The sequence below is a fragment of the Spodoptera frugiperda genome, chromosome 19 (assembly GCF_023101765.2).
Source record: "Spodoptera frugiperda isolate SF20-4 chromosome 19, AGI-APGP_CSIRO_Sfru_2.0, whole genome shotgun sequence".
Taxonomy (NCBI): Eukaryota; Metazoa; Arthropoda; class Insecta; order Lepidoptera; family Noctuidae; genus Spodoptera; species Spodoptera frugiperda.
The window spans coordinates 4,738,422-4,758,047 of record NC_064230.1 but is presented as its reverse complement, the minus strand read 5'-3'; the positions used below and the strand labels follow the sequence as shown (position 1 = coordinate 4,758,047).

Here is a 19,626-nt window from a genome sequence, read left to right as displayed (position 1 = left end):
TACTGATTTGTTGAGTCTCTTTAAATCATTTGATTTGTCTAATATTTTCCTTGAGCCCACCCGAGTAACATCCACCTCGGCGACATGTATAGATAATATTTTTTGCAACTGTGATTATTTACATAAGGACATTGTAAATAGATTACCATCTGATCACAGTGGGCTGACAGTCAACTTTAACACTGTCACGACTGTACAAAATAGGGAAATTATGTTCAGACAATTCACAAATAAAAAAATTGAGTTATTAAATCACAACTTAAAAAATGAATTAGGCAACCAAATACATGCTAGTGAATACCCGAGTGAGATTTATGACAACTTATTATCCATTATTAAAACACAGTATGATAAATTGTTCCCTTTAAAACGTAAACACATTCAATGTAAGTTTGTTTTTTGTGACTGGGCTACACCAGGTATTCGTATAAGTAGGGAAAAGTTGTTTGAACTTTACGGCATGAAACCATTTAATAGTAGTGAGGCTTTCCACAGTCATGTCTCCAGGTACTCAAAAATATTTAAATCAGTTTGTAAGCATGCTAAAGCACTTCATATTAGCAGTAAAATTAAGACCGCGGAAAACAAAATAAAAACTACCTGGAATATAATTAATAACGAGACAGGTAGAAATAAACCACGTAATGTTGAATTTAATTTAAATACTGAAAACGGACGCATCAGTACAAATTTAAAAGTTGCTCAGGAATTCGAAAGTTTCTTTAAGAATATTCCGCTAAAAACTACGGAAGCATTGAAATCGTCTCCATCTCTTTCTATCGAGCTTCTTAAAAGTAATGTTAAAGAATGCACTTCTGATTTCCGATTTCAATACACAAACCCACAAGCAGTCATCAAAGCATTTAAAGATATTAAAGTTAAGTCGACTGAAGATCTCTGGGGAATGTCGGTTAGGATATGTAGGTCTTTTATAGAGACTATAGCGCCTCATCTAGCTTTAATTTTTAACAAAAGTGTAGATCAAGGAGTTTTTCCAAATTTAATGAAACATAGTAAAGTAGTTCCATTATTTAAATCCGGTGATAGTGCAGAACCCAATAACTATAGGCCGGTCTCTATTTTACCAGTACTCAGTAAAGTATTTGAAAAACTGATACTTACTCAGATGCTGCGTCACTTTAACATGAATTCTATCTTTCATGATCAACAATACGGGTTTACCAAAGGACGCTCTACTACTGACGCGGGGGTAGCTCTGATTAAACGGATTTTCGCCTCGTGGGAAGAAGCTCAGGACGCTATCGGAATATTTTGTGACCTTTCGAAGGCATTTGACTGTGTTGAGCATGGGACTTTGTTGCTGAAGCTGGAACACTACGGCATTCGAGGGGTATCGCTAAATCTATTGAAGTCATACCTTCAGGATAGGCAACTTAAAGTTCAAATAAACAAAGTAAACTCACATGGGGCTAGCGTATCTATGGGTGTACCTCAGGGATCAATACTAGGTCCATTCCTATTTTTGGCATATATAAATGACTTGCCCCATTTATTCAAAAATGAACCTCAAATGGTATTATTTGCTGATGACACATCACTAGTTTTTAAAATAAACAGACGAACAAATAATTATGACGACGTAAATGATGCTCTAATGAAGGTTCAGAATTGGTTTACAGTCAATAACTTAGTCTTAAACGATAAAAAGACAAAATGTATTAGATTTGTTTTGCCAAATGTTAAAAGTAATAAATGTGACATATTATTGAATCGTGAAAAATTAGAATTTGTAAAAGAGACTACTTTCCTGGGAATCACCGTAGACGACAAATTGCAATGGGGTCCTCACATTACATCTCTAGCGGGACGATTAAGCTCTGCAGCTTATGCTGTCTGGAAAATCCGACAGTTAACCGACATAGACACGGCAAGACTAGTGTACTTCAGTTACTTCCATAGCATCATGTCGTACGGCATTTTACTGTGGGGACAGGCTGCTGACATTGAGTCTATTTTTATTTTACAAAAGCGCGCCGTCAGAGCTATCTACAATCTTGGTCGTCGCGAATCTCTCAGGGAAAAGTTTAAGGAGATCAATATTATGACCGTTCCATGTCAATTTATCTATGAAAACATTATGTATGTTAGGAAAAATCTAAACTTGTTTGACAAAGTGTCTGACAGACACAATTATGAAACTAGACATAAGGATAGATTGAGCCAGCCATTCTTTAGATTGTCAAAAATAAGTAAGTCGTTCATGGGATTCGGTGTTAAATGTTATAACAAAATTCCAGAGGAAATAAAACACCTAAATGAAAGACAATTTAAATTATGTATTAAAAAAACGATGTGTAGATTAGCATACTACAAATTGAATGATTATATAGAGGATAAAAATGCTTGGAGGCAGGCTGGTCCAGCTCCACAGGGTAACGAAAAAATAAAGTAATTCCAATAATGTAATAATAAAACCATGTTATTTCAATTTGTTCTGTTAAATTAGATACAATCATTGTAAATGTGAGAGCCCTGTAATTAGCTAAAACTGTATTAGACTAGTAGAATGCACTTGTGTCAGCTTGGAGTTGTCATGCTCACTCAAAGGTCTCATTGGCGGTGGCACGGGCATTGGATCGCTCGATTCCCTGCAACATGGTTGAGTTGGGCGGTGCTGGTGTACGTGTCATGTTCGTGAACGGGCGCTGTCAACTGGGACTGGTCAGCTCCAGACTGCATTAAGATTGTTGTCCTCAGGGTTATTTTCTTTTTCTATTACTTTGACTAAATATTAGTTTTACATTGTTCTCACATAGTTGAAGCAATCGAAACAATGTAACCATGAATTGTATTGTGAATCTGATTGGAAAAGAGTAACCTATGGAGTTTCTTGCTCGTTCTTCTCCATAGGAATCTACACTTTGGAACGAGCAAATAGCTTCACTAGAGGACTGACCGACAGACTGACGTTATTAATATTATTATATTTGCTTTGACGTTCAAAAGTGCCTTCCTGGTCTAATTGAAATAAATAATTTTGACTTTGACTTTGACTTTGACTTTGACTGAAAATAATATTAATGAAGAATTTTTGGTTTCAACTCCAATACCAAGTCCATGCAACATAACCTTTGGGGACACTATAAATGAATGTAACAATTTAATAGAAAGTAATGTTATCCTCTCTGATGCAACCTTAAGATCAAGTCCGTTAGGGTCAAGCGAAATGTCTGGTTCATCAACCCCGCATCAACGAAAGAAAAAGCGTCAGTTTGTGAAAAAAGCTATAACAAAGAACAGAATTACTAACAAATTGAACTGGCTAGATGAAAAAAGGAAGGTTCTTGTCAATTCAGGCAAAGCTCATACATCTCGATCCGGGAAACATCAAATGGCTAAACAAATAAAGGGTCCAGCTTACTGTCGATTAAAATGTTTTGAAAAGTTTGATATGGTAGCTCGCCAAAATATTTTCAAAACCTTTTGGAATCTAGGTGACCATTCTCAGCAGTGGTCTTTTATTGCGTCACATGTGAAAGAAATACGAAAAAAACAATGGACACAGGATTCCAAGAGGTTAAATGTTTATAAGCTTTTTTTGCCGCTTTCTTCTGATGTTGGCCACAAACAGAAGATTATGGTATGCAAAACCATGTTTAAAAATACGTTTTCTATAAGTAACACTTTTATACAATCTGCCATCGACAAACATGATAAAAATACGGGTATTTGTACCAAAGACATGAGAGGCTTTCATTCAAATCATCCAATTATTTTAAATACTGCAATGAAAGAAAATGTAATTAAACATGTTCAAAGTTTTGCTCCTATAGAAAGTCATTACACGCGCAAAGACTCAAATAAACAGTATTTAGATAGTGAATTGACTTTTAAAAAAATGTACAAGTTGTATACTGAATGGTGTAAAGAGCAGAATATAACTGAAAATATAGCTTCTTCTGTAAGACAATACAAAGATATAATAAATAAAGAACTAAATATAGCATTCCACGTTCCTAAAAAAGACCAGTGTGATCTGTGTCATGCAATGAAAAACAGCACCTCACCTACCAATGATGACAAACTGAAGCATAAGTCACACTTGGATAACAAAAAACTTGCCAGGGAACTGAAAAACATTGATAAAATTGAAGCTCAATCGAATACTTCTGATATTTGCACAGCGATGTTTGACTTTCAAAAAATTAATAATACTCCACATGGCGAAATCAGTGTGCTGTATTATAAAAGAAAATTATCAGTATATAATTTTACAGTTTTTGATGCTGGGTTAAAGGAAGCCACGTGTTATATGTGGGATGAAACTGTTGCGAAACGTGGCGCCAATGAAGTGGCTAGCTGTTTATTTTCTTTCATTAACAACAAGGTTAATGCTGGTGTCAAAGATTTTAGATTCTGGTCAGACAACTGTGCTGGTCAGAATCGCAATCGCATTGTTTTTTTTATGTACTTGTATGTAAGCAATAAATTTAAGGTAGATGTGTGCCATCGATTCTTGGAAAAGGGCCATACTCAAAATGAGGCCGACAGCGTTCACGCATTAATTGAACGAACATCAAAAAATAAACTTATTTACATACCAGATGAATGGTACACACTGGTTCGCTGGGCGAAACAGAATAGTCCATCTTATACAGTCGTGGAAGTGAATCAAGACTTAGTTTTGGATTTCAAAGCATGGCTACATACTAAAAACTGGATAAAAGATACAAATACAGAGAAAATTTCTTGGAATAAGATAAGAGAAGTAAAAGTCTTAGGGGATAATCCAGACATTATAGAATTTAAGTATGATTTTTTTGAAGATAATTATAGAAAACTGAACTGTAGTAATAATTTGAAATTGACTAGAGGGAGGAAAAAGAAGGAGCAGGAAGTAATACTAGAGAAAGTTTACAATAATCCTATACCTATTCCTGAATTAAAATACAAAGACTTGATTAGTTTATGCGATACAATGATTATCCCAAAAAAATATCATGACTTCTATGAAAAGATTAAGCATAGTAAGGATGAACAGGGTAATGACGAAGAAGACTGATTAATGATTAATATTTTTTCTATAATAATGTTATTTTTATAATTTAAGTCAGAGAACGTTTATAATAATTATTAGGTATAGTAAAACGATGAATCAGTCTGAATAAAGCTGTGATTTTAGAGAGAGGGTTAATTATCAATCTTAGACAACTGTGATTTTTGATGTTTAGTTCCTACTTTAATGAGACTACAAGTACCTATTGTTTAGATCCTTAGAAGGTTGTTACTTAACAATAAATAATTTTCGATTATAATGTTTGTTTAATTATTAAAACACAATCCTGGTAATTTTATATAAGGACATGACTTTGTTTACATTACAAGAAGTATAATCTTACCCTGAATAAATAAAACCGCGTATAAAGCGATATGTCTTCAGTTATGTACTTTTTTTGTTCAAGGGTGGCGAATTTAGCATGTTTAACAAATCCGTTACAATTTAATAACATAATTCTACGTTTTCAGAAATATTTTTATTTAAATTTAATTTTACACACTATTTTTTTCTTTCCTGCGTATAAAAAGGTATCTTAGACATGTCTGACATACTTTTATTCTAATATCAGCGTAGTAACGGTCATCTATCAGTTTTTCTAAGAAAATATAAAAGAAGAAAATATTTATATATACCATAATAAAGTTCCTAAAGCTAATAAAACATAACATAATTTGTTTTTTCATAATTATAAATGGAATTATTTGTAGAGCGATTTGAAGATAGATTACGCTCTCCTGAAAACCTCGGTTTTCGACATGTCTTTATTTACGTAGGGACCGTCGATATTGCTGTCTCCCTCTATTTTCCTCGCTCAGAACTATTTCTAGTTCTGCGAGCTAATTCTATATTCCATTGTCAATGTTCAGGCAATGTGATGTTATTGAAAATGTTTTAATATTGAAATGTATGGCTATAGTACATCGTCAGCCACACGGTGGTACCTATGTATGTCCAAGTATACAGTTTGTAGTGTATATAGTTACCGATACTTCCTACGTATAATTATAGCGTGAGGATAGCATCGAAGACAACCGTCAAGAAACTTCATCGTACTTCTACCAAAGGTAAAACCTAGTCAAGATATTCGAGGGAGTCAAGCACCTCCTGATGCTATTTACTCATTCAGTATTTCCAAGTAGCTTGTAGCTCCATGTACAGTATGACTGCGCGTCTTGTAGCTGTAGCTTCATGTACATCTACATAGTTACAAATATTTCTGTACTGTTTCTACAAATCCAAGGAACAGTATTGTATAAAGTTCTATCGAAGGACAACCGTCAAGAAACGTTTTGTATCGCCATTATATACGTGGAGCAACAATATGTTTAATATATTCCTTTATACAGTTATAAAGCAATCCTCGCTTTGCCTTTGTCTGTGTTGTAAGTGGACAGTAAATTTTGGAAATTCAATGAATTTTCCCGATAAGGTACTCAATCAGTACCTACTTCCAAGTGTGTAGTCTGTCACCTTGTAGACTACTACTTACAAATATTTTCCTCTCATTTGAAATATTGTAAGAGAGTTGTATCGAAGACAACATATACAAAGTTGTGTCGAAGACAGTCAAGCAATGTGCTAGTGACAACCGCGCTTGTTCTAATGTGTGCGTCGATATTTGTCGCGTGAATTATATTGTCTTAAATCTAATGATAATGATGATGATGATGTTTTTACTATAAGGGCTTGTGTCCAAAGGCCTCACGTTTGTTAAATACTCAATGTGATATATCAATACGTATTAAATATTGAACATTGCATAGATTGTTTCCATTACGTCACGTAAGGTGTGCGATGAGGTTTAATCAATCAGTGTTTGTGACTATGTAGCTTGTAGATACGATATATTTGTCCAAGTATTGTCAAAGACAATAAAATTGTCAAGAAAATATACATATTTCTGTACTGTTTCTACAAATCCAAGGAACAGTATTGTATAGTTCTGTCGAAGGACAACCGTCAAGAAACTCATTAGATAGTTTATTTAATCCTTTGGTAACTAAAGTCGTTCGAGTCGGTCAACATGTTCGTCTACTTTCCACGAAGTGGTGTTTCTACGTGGAATATGTAAATATTTTCCTACGTATGTATGTACATTGTGCAGCTACTGACTGATGTATCTCACGTAATGTATTCTATGATTAAAGTATTGTATAATACGTAAAACGTAATTTATTATACGTTAAAGTATTGTATAAGAGTTCTATCGAAGAACAAACATCAAGAAACTAACTTGTCTTGGAATGGAATGATCTCGTTTTATTTCATAATCTATGTCTCTTATTGATTATTCCAGTCACACCATGTCTTAAGGGTTTGCCCCTCTCCTGTTTTGCAGAATGAGTATTTCCAAGTAGCTTGTAATCTGATATATGGCTACTTATAAAATGTTTCCTACACAATAACATTTTTATAAGAATTCCTTCAAACGAAGGTAAGAAACTCGTATCTAGACGTAAATTTAATACGTTTGGAAGATATAGGGAGACGATCAAATAATTATGTTCGATCAACCTTGTATCGAAGACAACCGTCAAGAAACTCATTAGTTCGTGAAGCTAGCAGACAAGTTTACTTCTTCATTAGTAAAGCAATATATTTGACTTTAATCGGGATTAATCCCAACAAATATTCCATTGAAATATTTTTTAAATTGTGCTGAATGTTTCCTGTGAACATATTAGTTCTATTGTATGAAACATTTGTCATACTTGTATCGAGGACAACCGGCAAGAAACCAATTGATATAGGTACCAATACTTAATTAGTGTTTACGTAGTACGAAAAGTATTACAAAACTGTATCAAAGACAACCGTCAAGAAACTTATTGAATAGTCTATGAAGTTAAATGATTAAAGATAGTGGTGTGCTGTCTAGTAGTCTCACAAACAACTACTTTTTAATATTTCCCACTTATGTTTAAAACTTAAGAATTGTGTTAATGACAACTATTAAGAAACTCTTTAAATAATCTACATTGTAGGGTTACTTGTATTTTCCCTCATTTCATGATTGAAATATTGTAAAAGAGTTGTATCGAATACAACCATCAAGAAACTCTATTGTATTGTTATGTAAATCATAATTAAAAAGAGACAAGAATAAAATTAATGCGTCTGTCTTTGTCATTTCGGGTCTGATGTCATTGACATGTCAATTGTTTTTTATTTGTATTAGAATGAAGAAATGGATTTAGAAAGAGAATACGATGTTTCTGTCCTTGTCATTTTGTGCATGACATCACTGACATGTCATTTGTTTTTTGTTAATTGTACATAATGGAAATTAGTCTTGTCTCTGTGTGACATGCGTCAAAATGTATGGGAAAGTAAGTTTTCTTTGTAAAAATATTTGTCATGATTTTTTAATAAAGTTTTTGTGTCGATCTTTTTCGCAAAATGTAAAGTACTAATGTACTCTAGTAGTTTTAAGAAAAACTTACTTTGTACTATGGAAAATATGTCCGAGTGAGGAGAGAACTGTGTAATGTTGATGTATCTTTTAAAGAAAATATATTCCATACCGACAAAATGTAAATGTAATGGCGAGTACATAAATATATTCTAGAATTAGTATTTACAAGATACAACAACTGAATGTTGTTTTATTTATATTTGTAGTAGTGGTAGTGTTAAGCCTTTGGGTGTGGGATCATACACGCCCATTAACTCGGCCCTGGGGGAGTAGAGTCACCTTCTCTACTCTTCACTAGGGCAATTCCTGTCTGGCGCGTCCATGTCGCGGGGGTGGGCATCTTACACTTCAGTAGGCCGGAGTGTGTAGATGGCGAAGTTCAGCAGGGACCCAGTCCTGCGGGGTATAACGCGGAACCCGTGCCCAGGGTTACGGGTGAAGACCGCAACAAGTGGAGGCACATCGCGAGAGCTACGATATCCAGGGAAAATGCATCATTGTCAACCACGAGCATTCTGTCAAGAATGTACGACTGAGGAGGAGTATGCTGCTCTACGGTCGTTCTACACAAGATATCCTTTTCAGTATTTCATGTGATATGAAATATGTATTAAGATAAAATATATGTTACATCGAAGAACAACCGTCAAAAAAATCATTAAATATCAAATATGAAGTAAAATTAAGTCTACCGTTTTATACGCATTGGTATTTGACTCAACAATTCAATGATACGGATTTTTCAGAATGAAATCCCAACAGGAATATGTATTTCTTGTGTATTGTCATGGTCTGATGTTCCAATGATCATACTTTTACAATTTCTAAAATATTGAGATTATAATAATTTGAAATACCTGTCTTCTCTTAGTACCATTATGTTCGATCAACCTTGTATCGAAGACAACCGTCAAGAAACTAGTTCTCGTCAACTGGAGTACCTAAATTTTAATTTTTTCGTGTTCTTTGTCTATACGTTGACGCATGCACTATACTGATACTGACTACATCTACGTCATTTCAATGTTCATGCCGTGTGTTACAAAGCTCATTCAGCTACAATTGTCAAAAATGAGATATTGCTCCTACACAGTTTATAAAATAACTGTTTCCCCACTTATGACGTCATTATAGTGGTCGTTCTACGTGGAGTATCCATGTTACAATGAAGTGTATAGGTTTATGAATAATATTGTGTCACTTTCACAAAGTGATGTTGAATACTTACTCAGAACTACCGAGTAGTATGTAGTCTTATAAATAGCTACTTACTAGTATTGGAACGAAATGTAAGGATTGTATCGAAGACAATCGTCAATAAACTAAATGCATAGTTTGTGAAATATAAAGTTTAAAATCTGGAATTTTATATGCGTCTTATAGACGAAGCCAGGGTTTCATGTATCTTACTGCGACATATCCATGTCTGGTTACGATATTATAATCACTATAATTCATAGTGTCAGTCATTACAGCGGTCATCCAGCGCGGATAGTCCATGTGACAATGTAACATAATATTTGCATCAATACAGAAACATGTATTAATATTGAATTTACTAAATGTTCCATGTCTCACAATGTGTCTGATGAGGTTAACCGTTAAGAAACTCCCTTGTCCTCTATTATTTAACTATTAATAATATAATAAGTGGTCGTTATACACAGAATATATATGTTCCAACTCTCAATATTTCATGTGTGTAATATGAAAAAGGTCTCTGTCAAAGACAATTGTCAAGAAACGTTTTGTATTGCCATTATATACGTACAGCAATATTATTCCAAATAGGATTATAGTTATGAAGCATTTCTCGCTTTGTCTTTGTCGTTATTACGTGCGACATAAATATATTGTATTTATTAAAGTTGTAGCGAAGACAACCAGTAAGAAACGTTGAGTAGTGTAGCGACAGACTAGTTTGTTCTAGTTGTGTGTGTCGATGTTTGTCGCGTGAATTAGAAAATTAATTTTAACATTGAATCTAGCTCATCTAATTAATATTTATATTCAATTAATAAATGCCAATATGAGTTTATTGTGAACTATCAACTGTTTCCCCAAACGTTGGAACTCCAATGAATTTGTTCAACGAGGCCCATATCACATATGGTGCCCGATGAGGTTGACTCAATCAGTATTTTCAAGTAATATTCTCCCCTTGTTCGTAATTGGTATATTAAACAAGCGATGTATCGAAGACAACCGTCAAGAAACTAGTTCTCGTCAACTGGAGTACCTAAATACTGTCCCAATAGTCGCGTTAGTAGATTGAATCAGCCTCAACTATACTTGTCTATTTATTATGGTTGTAATTACTGACTCGTTTGTAGTTTAATATTCAGCAGCTAATCTTTAATTAGTTGCTTTTGAAATGTCAACATTATTCTATAATACTTTCGTAACACTATATTTTGTACATTTATCACTAAAAATGAATAACCGCCAATGTTCTAATTGTGTGCGTCGATTGATATTTTCTAATTGAATTTGATAATTTCGTTTTGTACTAAGCGGCATACGCAATGAGACTTACCCAGTCAGTTTTCCACAGTGGTGTGTAGCCACATACACGGCTAGGTATACTATATGTTATGTCAACGTTGTATCGAAGACAACCGTCAAGAAACTTGAAGTATACAATATAATTGACTGCTACTGTATCCAATATTTATATATTGGAGTTTTATGTCCGTCGATGTTTGTCGTATGAATTATATCGTCTGTAGTTTCTGTTCCAAAGCCCGTCCAGATGTTACTCTCCATATACGAGATACATCGGTCGTCGTTTCTATGGACGCCTTAATGCGATGGTTATAAAGATGTCGGTGTACGTGGATAGTCCAAGTTTCGATACTGAATGTGATTAATGCAATGAATATATTAATTAACTAGTTGCCCCGGCAAACTTCGTACTGCCTATAACATTTTTTTCTCGCCTTTTAAACCTTCCCTGGACTTCCACAAATAATTCAAGACCAAAATTAGCCAAATCGGTTTAGCCGTTCTCGAGTTTTAACGAGACTAATGAACAGCAATTGATTTTTATATATATAGATAACCTGTGCATTGTTCCATGTCTCAAAGACAATTTTACTGACTGCTACTATGGCAAATGTTCACTATATACGGACTTGTGTGTGTGTCGATATATGTCGTACAATACAGACGATATATTATATTGTCTGTATTGTTTCTTCCGTCAAATCATCATCATCAAATCAAATCACAATCATCCTCCATCCAATAAATTTATGGCAATATTAATATATTATACAAGCGTTGTATCGAAGACAACCATTAAGAAACTCTCTGTGTCATTTCTAATTATTGTACCAACCGTGCAGCTACAGTGGTCGTTATACACAGAATATATATGTTCCAACTCTCAATATTTCATGTGTGTAATATGAAAAAGGTCTCTGTCAAAGACAACCGTCAAGAAACGTTTTGTATTGCCATTATATATTATTATAATGCCTCCACTTCCAGTCGCTAGATGTGATGTAATGATTTCTTCATATTTGCGCAGGACGAATACTTCCAAAGTTGTATCGAAGACAACCGCCAAGCAATGTGCTAGTGACAGTTGTGTTTGTTCTTATTGTGTGCGTCGATATATGTCGTATGAATTATCATGTCTTTTTCAATGTTTCGTGCGGATAAAATCTGTACAGCTTTAGTTTACTATTATCTATTATCAAAGTATTGAATGTTGTCAATGAATTTACTAAAAGATGGATGAGGTGTACGCCATCAGTATTTCCAAGTGTGTTGTTTGTAACCTCACTGCAACTACTAAATATGTTTCTACTTAATTCATGATTGAAATATTGTAAACGCGTTGTATCGAAGACAAGTCAAGTCAAGAAACTCATTAGTTGGTGAAGCTAGCAGACAAGTTTACTTCTTCATTAGTAAAGCAATATACTTGACTTTAATCGGGATTAATCCCGACAAATATTCCATTGAAATATATATTAAATTGTACTAAATGTTTCCTGTGAACATATTAGTTCTATTGTATGAAACATTTGTCATACTTGTATCGAGGACAACCGGCAAGAAACCAATTGATATAGGTACCAATACTTAATGCTGATGATAATTGTAGTCTCACAAACAACTACTCTACTTATGTTTAAAACATAATTATGTATAAACTTAAATTTGAAGCTGTATTCCTTTGGTTCCTATGGAATAATCGAAAGAATATATTATTTTAAAGATTCTAATTTCTCAAATTGTCCGTCTCCGAATTTCCATCAGAACCTGTGCATTGTTCCATGTCTCAGAGACAATATTACTGACTGCTACAATGGCAAATGTTTACTATATACGGTCTTGTGTGTGCGTCGGTAAATGTGACAACATGGAACTTCCAAAGCACGTCCTGATAAAACGTTTGACATACGAGATACATCGGTCATCATTTCTAGGAACGTCTTGATGCGATATAGATACAACGACAATTTAGAACGATACTAAAGTGGTCGTTATACACAGAATATCTATGTTCCAACTCTCAATATTTCATGTGTGTAATATGAAAAAGGTCTCTGTCAAAGACAACCGTCAAGAAACGTTTTGTATTGCCATTATATACGTGCAGCAACATTAATCCAAACAGGAGTATAGTTACGAAGCATTCTCCGTTTTGTCTTTGTCGTAATTACGTGCGACATAAATATTATTGTATTTATTAAATTGGAGCGAAGACAACCAGTAAGAAACGTTGAGTAGTGTAGCTACAGACTAGTTTGTTCTAGTTGTGTGCGTCGATGTTTGTCGCGTGAATTATATTGTCTTATCTATGTACTTATCCATCTTTTAAGTATTTTATCCAGTTCGTCACATTGATATTCATATTCGATGAATAAATGTCAATATTAATATATTGTGAACAATCAACTATTTCCCCAAACGTTGGAACTCCAATGAATTTGTTCAACGAGGCCCATATCACATATGGTGCCCGATGAGGTTGACTCAATCAGTATTTCCAAGTATGTAGTTTGTCACCTCATAGACTGCTACTTACTCATACTTTCTACTTCTTACAAGATTGTAATATTGTAAGTGTTGTATCGAAGGACAACCGTCAAGAAACTAACTTGTCTTGGAATGGAATGATTTCGTTATTCCTCCTTACAGTGATAATGTAAGCTTCCATAATGATTCCTTGTTATTAGATGACCGAGGAGACAACCTTAGTCAATATTAAAAAAAAAAAACTGAAACTTATTGTCGATATTTGTCGTGTGGCTATGTCATGTCTTAAGGGTTTGCCCCTCTCCGGTTTTGCAGAATGAGTTTTTTCAAGTAGCTTGTAATCTGATAAATGGCTACTTATAAAATGTTTCCTATATAATGTTGTAATGTAAATCATTTTTAATGAAATTCCTTCAAAAGAAGGTAAGAAACTCGTATCTAGACGTAAATTTAACACGTTTGGAAGATATAGGGAGACGATCAAATAATTATGTTCGATCAACATTGTATCGAAGACAACCGTCAAGAAACTCATTTGTTCGTGAAGCTAGCAGACAAGTTTACGTCTTCATTAGTAAAGCAATATATTTGACTTTAATCGGGATTAATCCCGAAAAATATTCAGGTGAATGTGAATATAATGATTGCAGTATTAACTGCAAAAACAAAGAATTTTCTAAAATTAAATGTTTCATGTCTTAGAAGGAAGCACTACATTCAGGCACCAGAGGTGTTAGTTAAGAATAAATGATATAAAATGAATTTACTACTATTTCTACACATATAAATGAAATCTATAACAATTACATAATTTACTGCCACTTACTAATATTTTCTACCTCTTTCATGTTTGATATAATGATATTGTAAAAGCGTTGTATCGAAGACAACCGTTAAGAAACATAGAAAGTAGTGTATAATGTTAACGTTACTACACCTTCCATATCTTTGAGTGATTTAAATATTTAATAAGAATTTTCTAAAATTAAACAATGTTTCATGTCTCAGAAGGCGGCACTACATTCAGGCACTCGATGTGACGCTGTGCGCGTCGATATTTGGTACAACAATATTACTGACTGCAACTATATCTAATGTTCTATGAGTGTTGCATGTTAGCTTGTGTCGAAGACAACCGTCAAGAAACTTTAAATCGAAATAAATCAAATCAAATTGTTGTTGAACAATTAATAGAAATATTCCTACATATCCTTCTTTCAACACATAGTTCTACATTTGGAGGGGGAAATACCTTATCTTACTAAAATATCCAATTATAATGAATTTAAATGTTTGGATTCCAACATTAATGTTTTACAAACACTCCTCCATACAGGAGCTAACATAACTGTTTCCCCACTTATGACGTCACTAAAGTGGTTCTCAATTCTCAATATTAATAAATGTATTGTCTAGTAATTTGCATTGTACGAAAATGTTTGTTAAAGTTGTATCGAAGACAACCGTCAAGAAACTGTGAATTCATTCGTAATGACATAAGAATTGTGTCGAAGACAACCATTAAGAAACTCTTTAAATAATCTACTTTGTAGGGTTACGTATCCTCGTTTTTTCGTGTCGGACAACTGTCAAGAAAGTCATTGAATGTCTATATAAAATATAAAATACAAAGTTCTCTGTGATTCTTCTTGTGGGTGTGTATTTCCAAGCAGACTATAGTGTACCAGACTGCGACTTAGGAGGACACAATTACTCCACTGAGGACTGCAGTGGTCGTTCGGTTTAGTTAATTCCTTGTTAATGATGCACTCGAGTGCAACCGAGTCATGTGGTGTATGACGATATACCAATACTTAATGCTGTAACAATATTTCGACAATTGTGAAATGTCTCTCGAAATATTTTAATTCAATAACGAACGAAGTAAGCTATAATGTATGTTCACAAATAAAATGGAACATTGTAGTTCCGACACTCTTGTAAGAGTTACATCAAAGACAACCGTCAAGAAACTCGTTGTTCTAGAACAAGAGTCAATTATTTGTTCAGGTGACTGTAATTAGTCGCACAATATTGAAGTATTCCATATTATATAACTCAGTATTTCAAAGTAGTTTGTAGTCTCACAAACAACTACTCTTTAATATTTCCCACTTATGTTTAAAACATAAGAATTGTGTCGAAGACAACCATTAAGAAACTCTTTAAATAATCTACATTGTAGGGTTACTTGTATTTTCCCTAAAAGAGTTGCATCGAAGACAACTGTCAAGAAACTTCATTGTATTGTTATGTAAATCATTGCAATATGTAAAGTACTAATGTACTCTCGTAGTTTTAAGACAAACTTACTTTGTACTATGTAAAATATGTCCGAGTGAGGAGAGAACTGTGTAATGTTGATGTATCTTTTAAATAAAATATATTCCATACCGACAAAATTCCCTGTAATGGCGAGTACATAAATGTATTCTAGAATTAGTATTTACAAGATACAACAACTGAATGTTGTGTTATTTATATTTGTAGTAGTGGTAGTGTTAAGCCTTTGGGTGTGGGATCATACACGCCCATTAACTCGGCCCTGGGGGGAGTAGAGTCACCTTCTCTACTCTTCACTTGGGCAATTCCTGTCTGGCGCGTCCATGTCGCGGGGGTGGGCATCTTACACTTCAGTAGGCCGGAGTGTGTAGATGGCGAAGTTCAGCAGGGACCCAGTCCTGCGGGGTATAACGCGGAACCCGTGCCCAGGGTTACGGGTGAAGACCACAACAAGTGGAGGCACATCGCGAGAGCTACAATATCCAGGGAAATGCATCATTGTCAACCACGAGCATTCTGTCAAGAATGTACGACTGAGGAGGAGGATGCTGCTCTACGGTCGTTATACACAAGATGTCCTTTTCAATACTTAATGTAGTATAAAAAAGCTACCGTCAAGAAACTCATTGAATAATATTGTTATATATATTTATTTTTTACATTTAATGCAGGCTTTACGTTTCACTAAATTAATTATAGTGAACCTTCTACTGTGAGTACTAGAGACTCGTTACTGTTACACAAGATATCCTTAGCAGTATTTCATGTGATCATCCAAAGAACAACTTAATATAATCTTTGAAATGTACAAAATGGATTACAAAATAACTGCGTTCCATTAGAACCTGTGCATTGTTCCATGTCTCAGAGACAATATTACTGACTGCTACTGTGGCAAATGTTCACTATATACGGACTTGTGTGTGCGTCGATATATGTCGTATGAATTATATTGTCTGTATTTTTTCTTCCATATTCATATCTTGGGTTCCAAAGCCCGTCCTGATAAAACGTTTGACATACGAGATATATCGGTCATCATTTCTAGGAACGTTTTGATGCGATATAGGTACAACGACAATTTCCCCACTTAGAACGATACTAATGTGGTCGTTATACACAAAATATCTATGTTCCAACTCTCAATATTTCATGTGTGTAATATGAAAAAGGTCTCTGTCAAAGACAACCGTCAAGAAACGTTTTGTATTGCCATTATATACGTGCAGCAACATTAATCCAAACAGGAGTATAGTTACGAAACATTCTCCGTTTTGTCTTTGTCGTAATTACGTGCGACATAAATATTATTGTATTTATTAAAGTTGTAGCGAAGACAACCAGTAAGAAACGTTGAGTAGTGTAGCGACAGACTAGTTTGTTCTAGTTGTGTGCGTCGATGTTTGTCGCGTGAATTATATTGTCTTTATATAAATAATAGAAACTCATAAAGTATGTTCTTCCTTTCCCTAACTCTTGAACAATGTATGGTTGATTATGTCTATCATTGTCCAAATCAACTTTTATGTCAGAAAGGTAAACACACGCGTGTGTGTGTGTTTCCAAGTAGCTGACAGCTACATGTTGGTACGAGTACTTGCATATTTCCAACACAAATGTTAATATATTGTAAAAGATTGTTTGAAGGACAAAACTAGTAAGAGACGATGTGTAGAAACTTATTTGTTTGTCCGTAGACATGTGTGTGTCGTATGTGTAGTGCTAATGTTAGTACAACGTGTTGTAGCAATGTTCTACCAGACGAGGTCAGTGCGCGGCGTGTGCCATGGTTGCTCGAAGATAACCGTCAAGAAACTTCTACGTACATTCGTGAAACCTTTACATGTAAATATAATACACGAAATTAGGATTAGGCTGTGGATACAATTAGTTACTGGAAATACCCTCATTCTGGGCTATATAATATATACTGCTATATACTATATACTGCTATATACTAGTTCATACTTGGGCTTTGTGTTTGTTCTAATTGTGTGCGGCGATATTTGTCGCGTGATTTATATTGTCTTAGCGATGTATGCAACTTTAATTTTACAGTCTCTAATGAGCCCTCAACTGTTTCCCCAAACGTTGGAACTCCAATGAATTTGTTCTTGTGAAGGTTGACTCAATCAGTATTTTCAAGTAATATTCTCCCCTTGTTTCGTAACTGATATACTATACAAGCGTTGTATCGAAGACAACCGTCAAGAAACACAGAGAGTATAAAGTGAACGTATGATTACCGTTTCATTTCTAGTTATAGCGGTAACTCAGTATGTGAAGTACTACGGCGTAGCTCTACCGCGTAGCAGACAGAGCTACGAGATGTGGGCGGGGCGTGCCTGCGTAGCAGACGTGTCTCGTAGTAGAGGCATGCGTTTAAAGCAAGCGTCGAGCGCAGAGTAAAATACTGGAAATCCAATGCATTTCTTAAATATTCCCTAGTAAAGTAAAGAAGTGAAGTTCTCTAATGAACCTTATTTCTCAGTGATGTCTTTTCCAGAATATCCAAGTGTAATATCTCAATATGTGACGTGGCGATGCCCCGGGTTCGGCCAGGTCAGCGCAAGCGCCAGGTGTACTGGTGGTCGCAAGAGCTGGCTGCTCTGCGCAGTGCGTGCGTAACTGCGCGACGCCAGTACACCAGGCACCGCAGGCTCCGTATCCGCCCTCCAGACGCGGAGATTAGAGAGGCGGAGTTGTACGAGGGGTACAAGGTGGCGAAGGCCGCCCTCAAGGCGGAGATTTGGCGGGCTAAGGAGGAAGCCCGCCGGCAGATGCTGGAGACTCTGAACAGAGATCCATGGTGGCGCCCCTATCGGATGGTGCGTGATAAGCTCCGCACGTGGGCTCCCCCACTGACTCAGAGTCTCCGGCCAGAGGTCGTAGAGGAAGTAGTCGGCACCTTGTTCCCCCGACTACGGAGGGGTTTTACCCCTCCATCTATGACTCCGCCCCCTGCGGTGCCCAATGCGGGCCACAGCGACGACGACGACGACATCGTTCCGGAGGTGACCGAGGCAGAATTGAGAGCGGCGGTGCGCCGGATGGGCGCCAAGAACACCGCCCCAGGACCCGATGGCCTGCATGGCAAGGCGTGGGTCCTGGCCTCAGAGGCTCTCAGGCCTCGATTAATCGGTCTCTACAGCGCATGCATGGAGAGGGGCCAGTTCCCACTTCAGTGGAAGACGGGAAAACTGGTCCTCGTGAAGAAGCCGGGGCGCCCTGCGGACTCTCCGTCCGCGTACCGGCCCATTGTGCTGCTCGACGAGGTGGGAAAAGTCTTCGAAAGGATAATTTCGAACCGCCTCGTCGCGCACTTGTCCGGAATTGGGCCGGACCTCGCGGATGGCCAGTTCGGCTTCCGCAGAGGGCGCTCCACGGTGGACGCCATCATGCGCGTAAGGGACCTCACGACGGGGACTGCAGTGTCCAGGGGTAAGGTCGTAGTGGCGGTGTCTCTGGACATCGCCAACGCCTTCAACTCCCTACCCTGGAGCTGCATACTGGAGGCACTCCGGTATCACCGGGTGCCTACCTACCTCCGTCGTATAATCGAGGCTTACCTGACAGACAGATATGTTATATACCCCGGTCACCAGGGCGAATGGAAACGGCGAGAGATGTCGCGCGGTGTTCCACAGGGTTCGGTTTTGGGACCGCTCCTGTGGAATATCGGTTACGACTGGGTGCTGCGCACCGACCTCCCGAACGGCGTCGACGTAATTTGCTACGCCGACGATACGCTAGTGCTAGCGCACGGGAGGTCGCACCAGGCGGCGGCCAACCTAATGGCGAGAGCGGTTGCGACAGTAGTTGAAAGGATCCGGCAATTGGGACTCGAGGTGGCGCTCCACAAGTCCGAGGCCATGTGCTTTCATGGCCGCGGGAACGCGCCACCTCCGGGTGGGTC

The 19,626-nt window shown here is 36.5% G+C and overlaps 1 protein-coding gene across 1 annotated transcript in view; it reads left to right on the top strand.

The window, feature by feature from the left end:
• The first annotated feature begins 3,159 nt into the window (after positions 1–3,159).
• The window catches only part of LOC126911890 (uncharacterized), a 122,078-nt gene continuing 105,611 nt past the window's right edge, over positions 3,160–19,626 (top strand). The window contains exon 1 of the mRNA XM_050701042.1: positions 3,160–6,807. Coding sequence (XP_050556999.1) covers positions 3,188–5,023 — 1,836 coding nt within the window. The 5' untranslated portion in view covers positions 3,160–3,187 and the 3' untranslated portion in view covers positions 5,024–6,807. The remainder of the gene's footprint in view (positions 6,808–19,626) is intronic.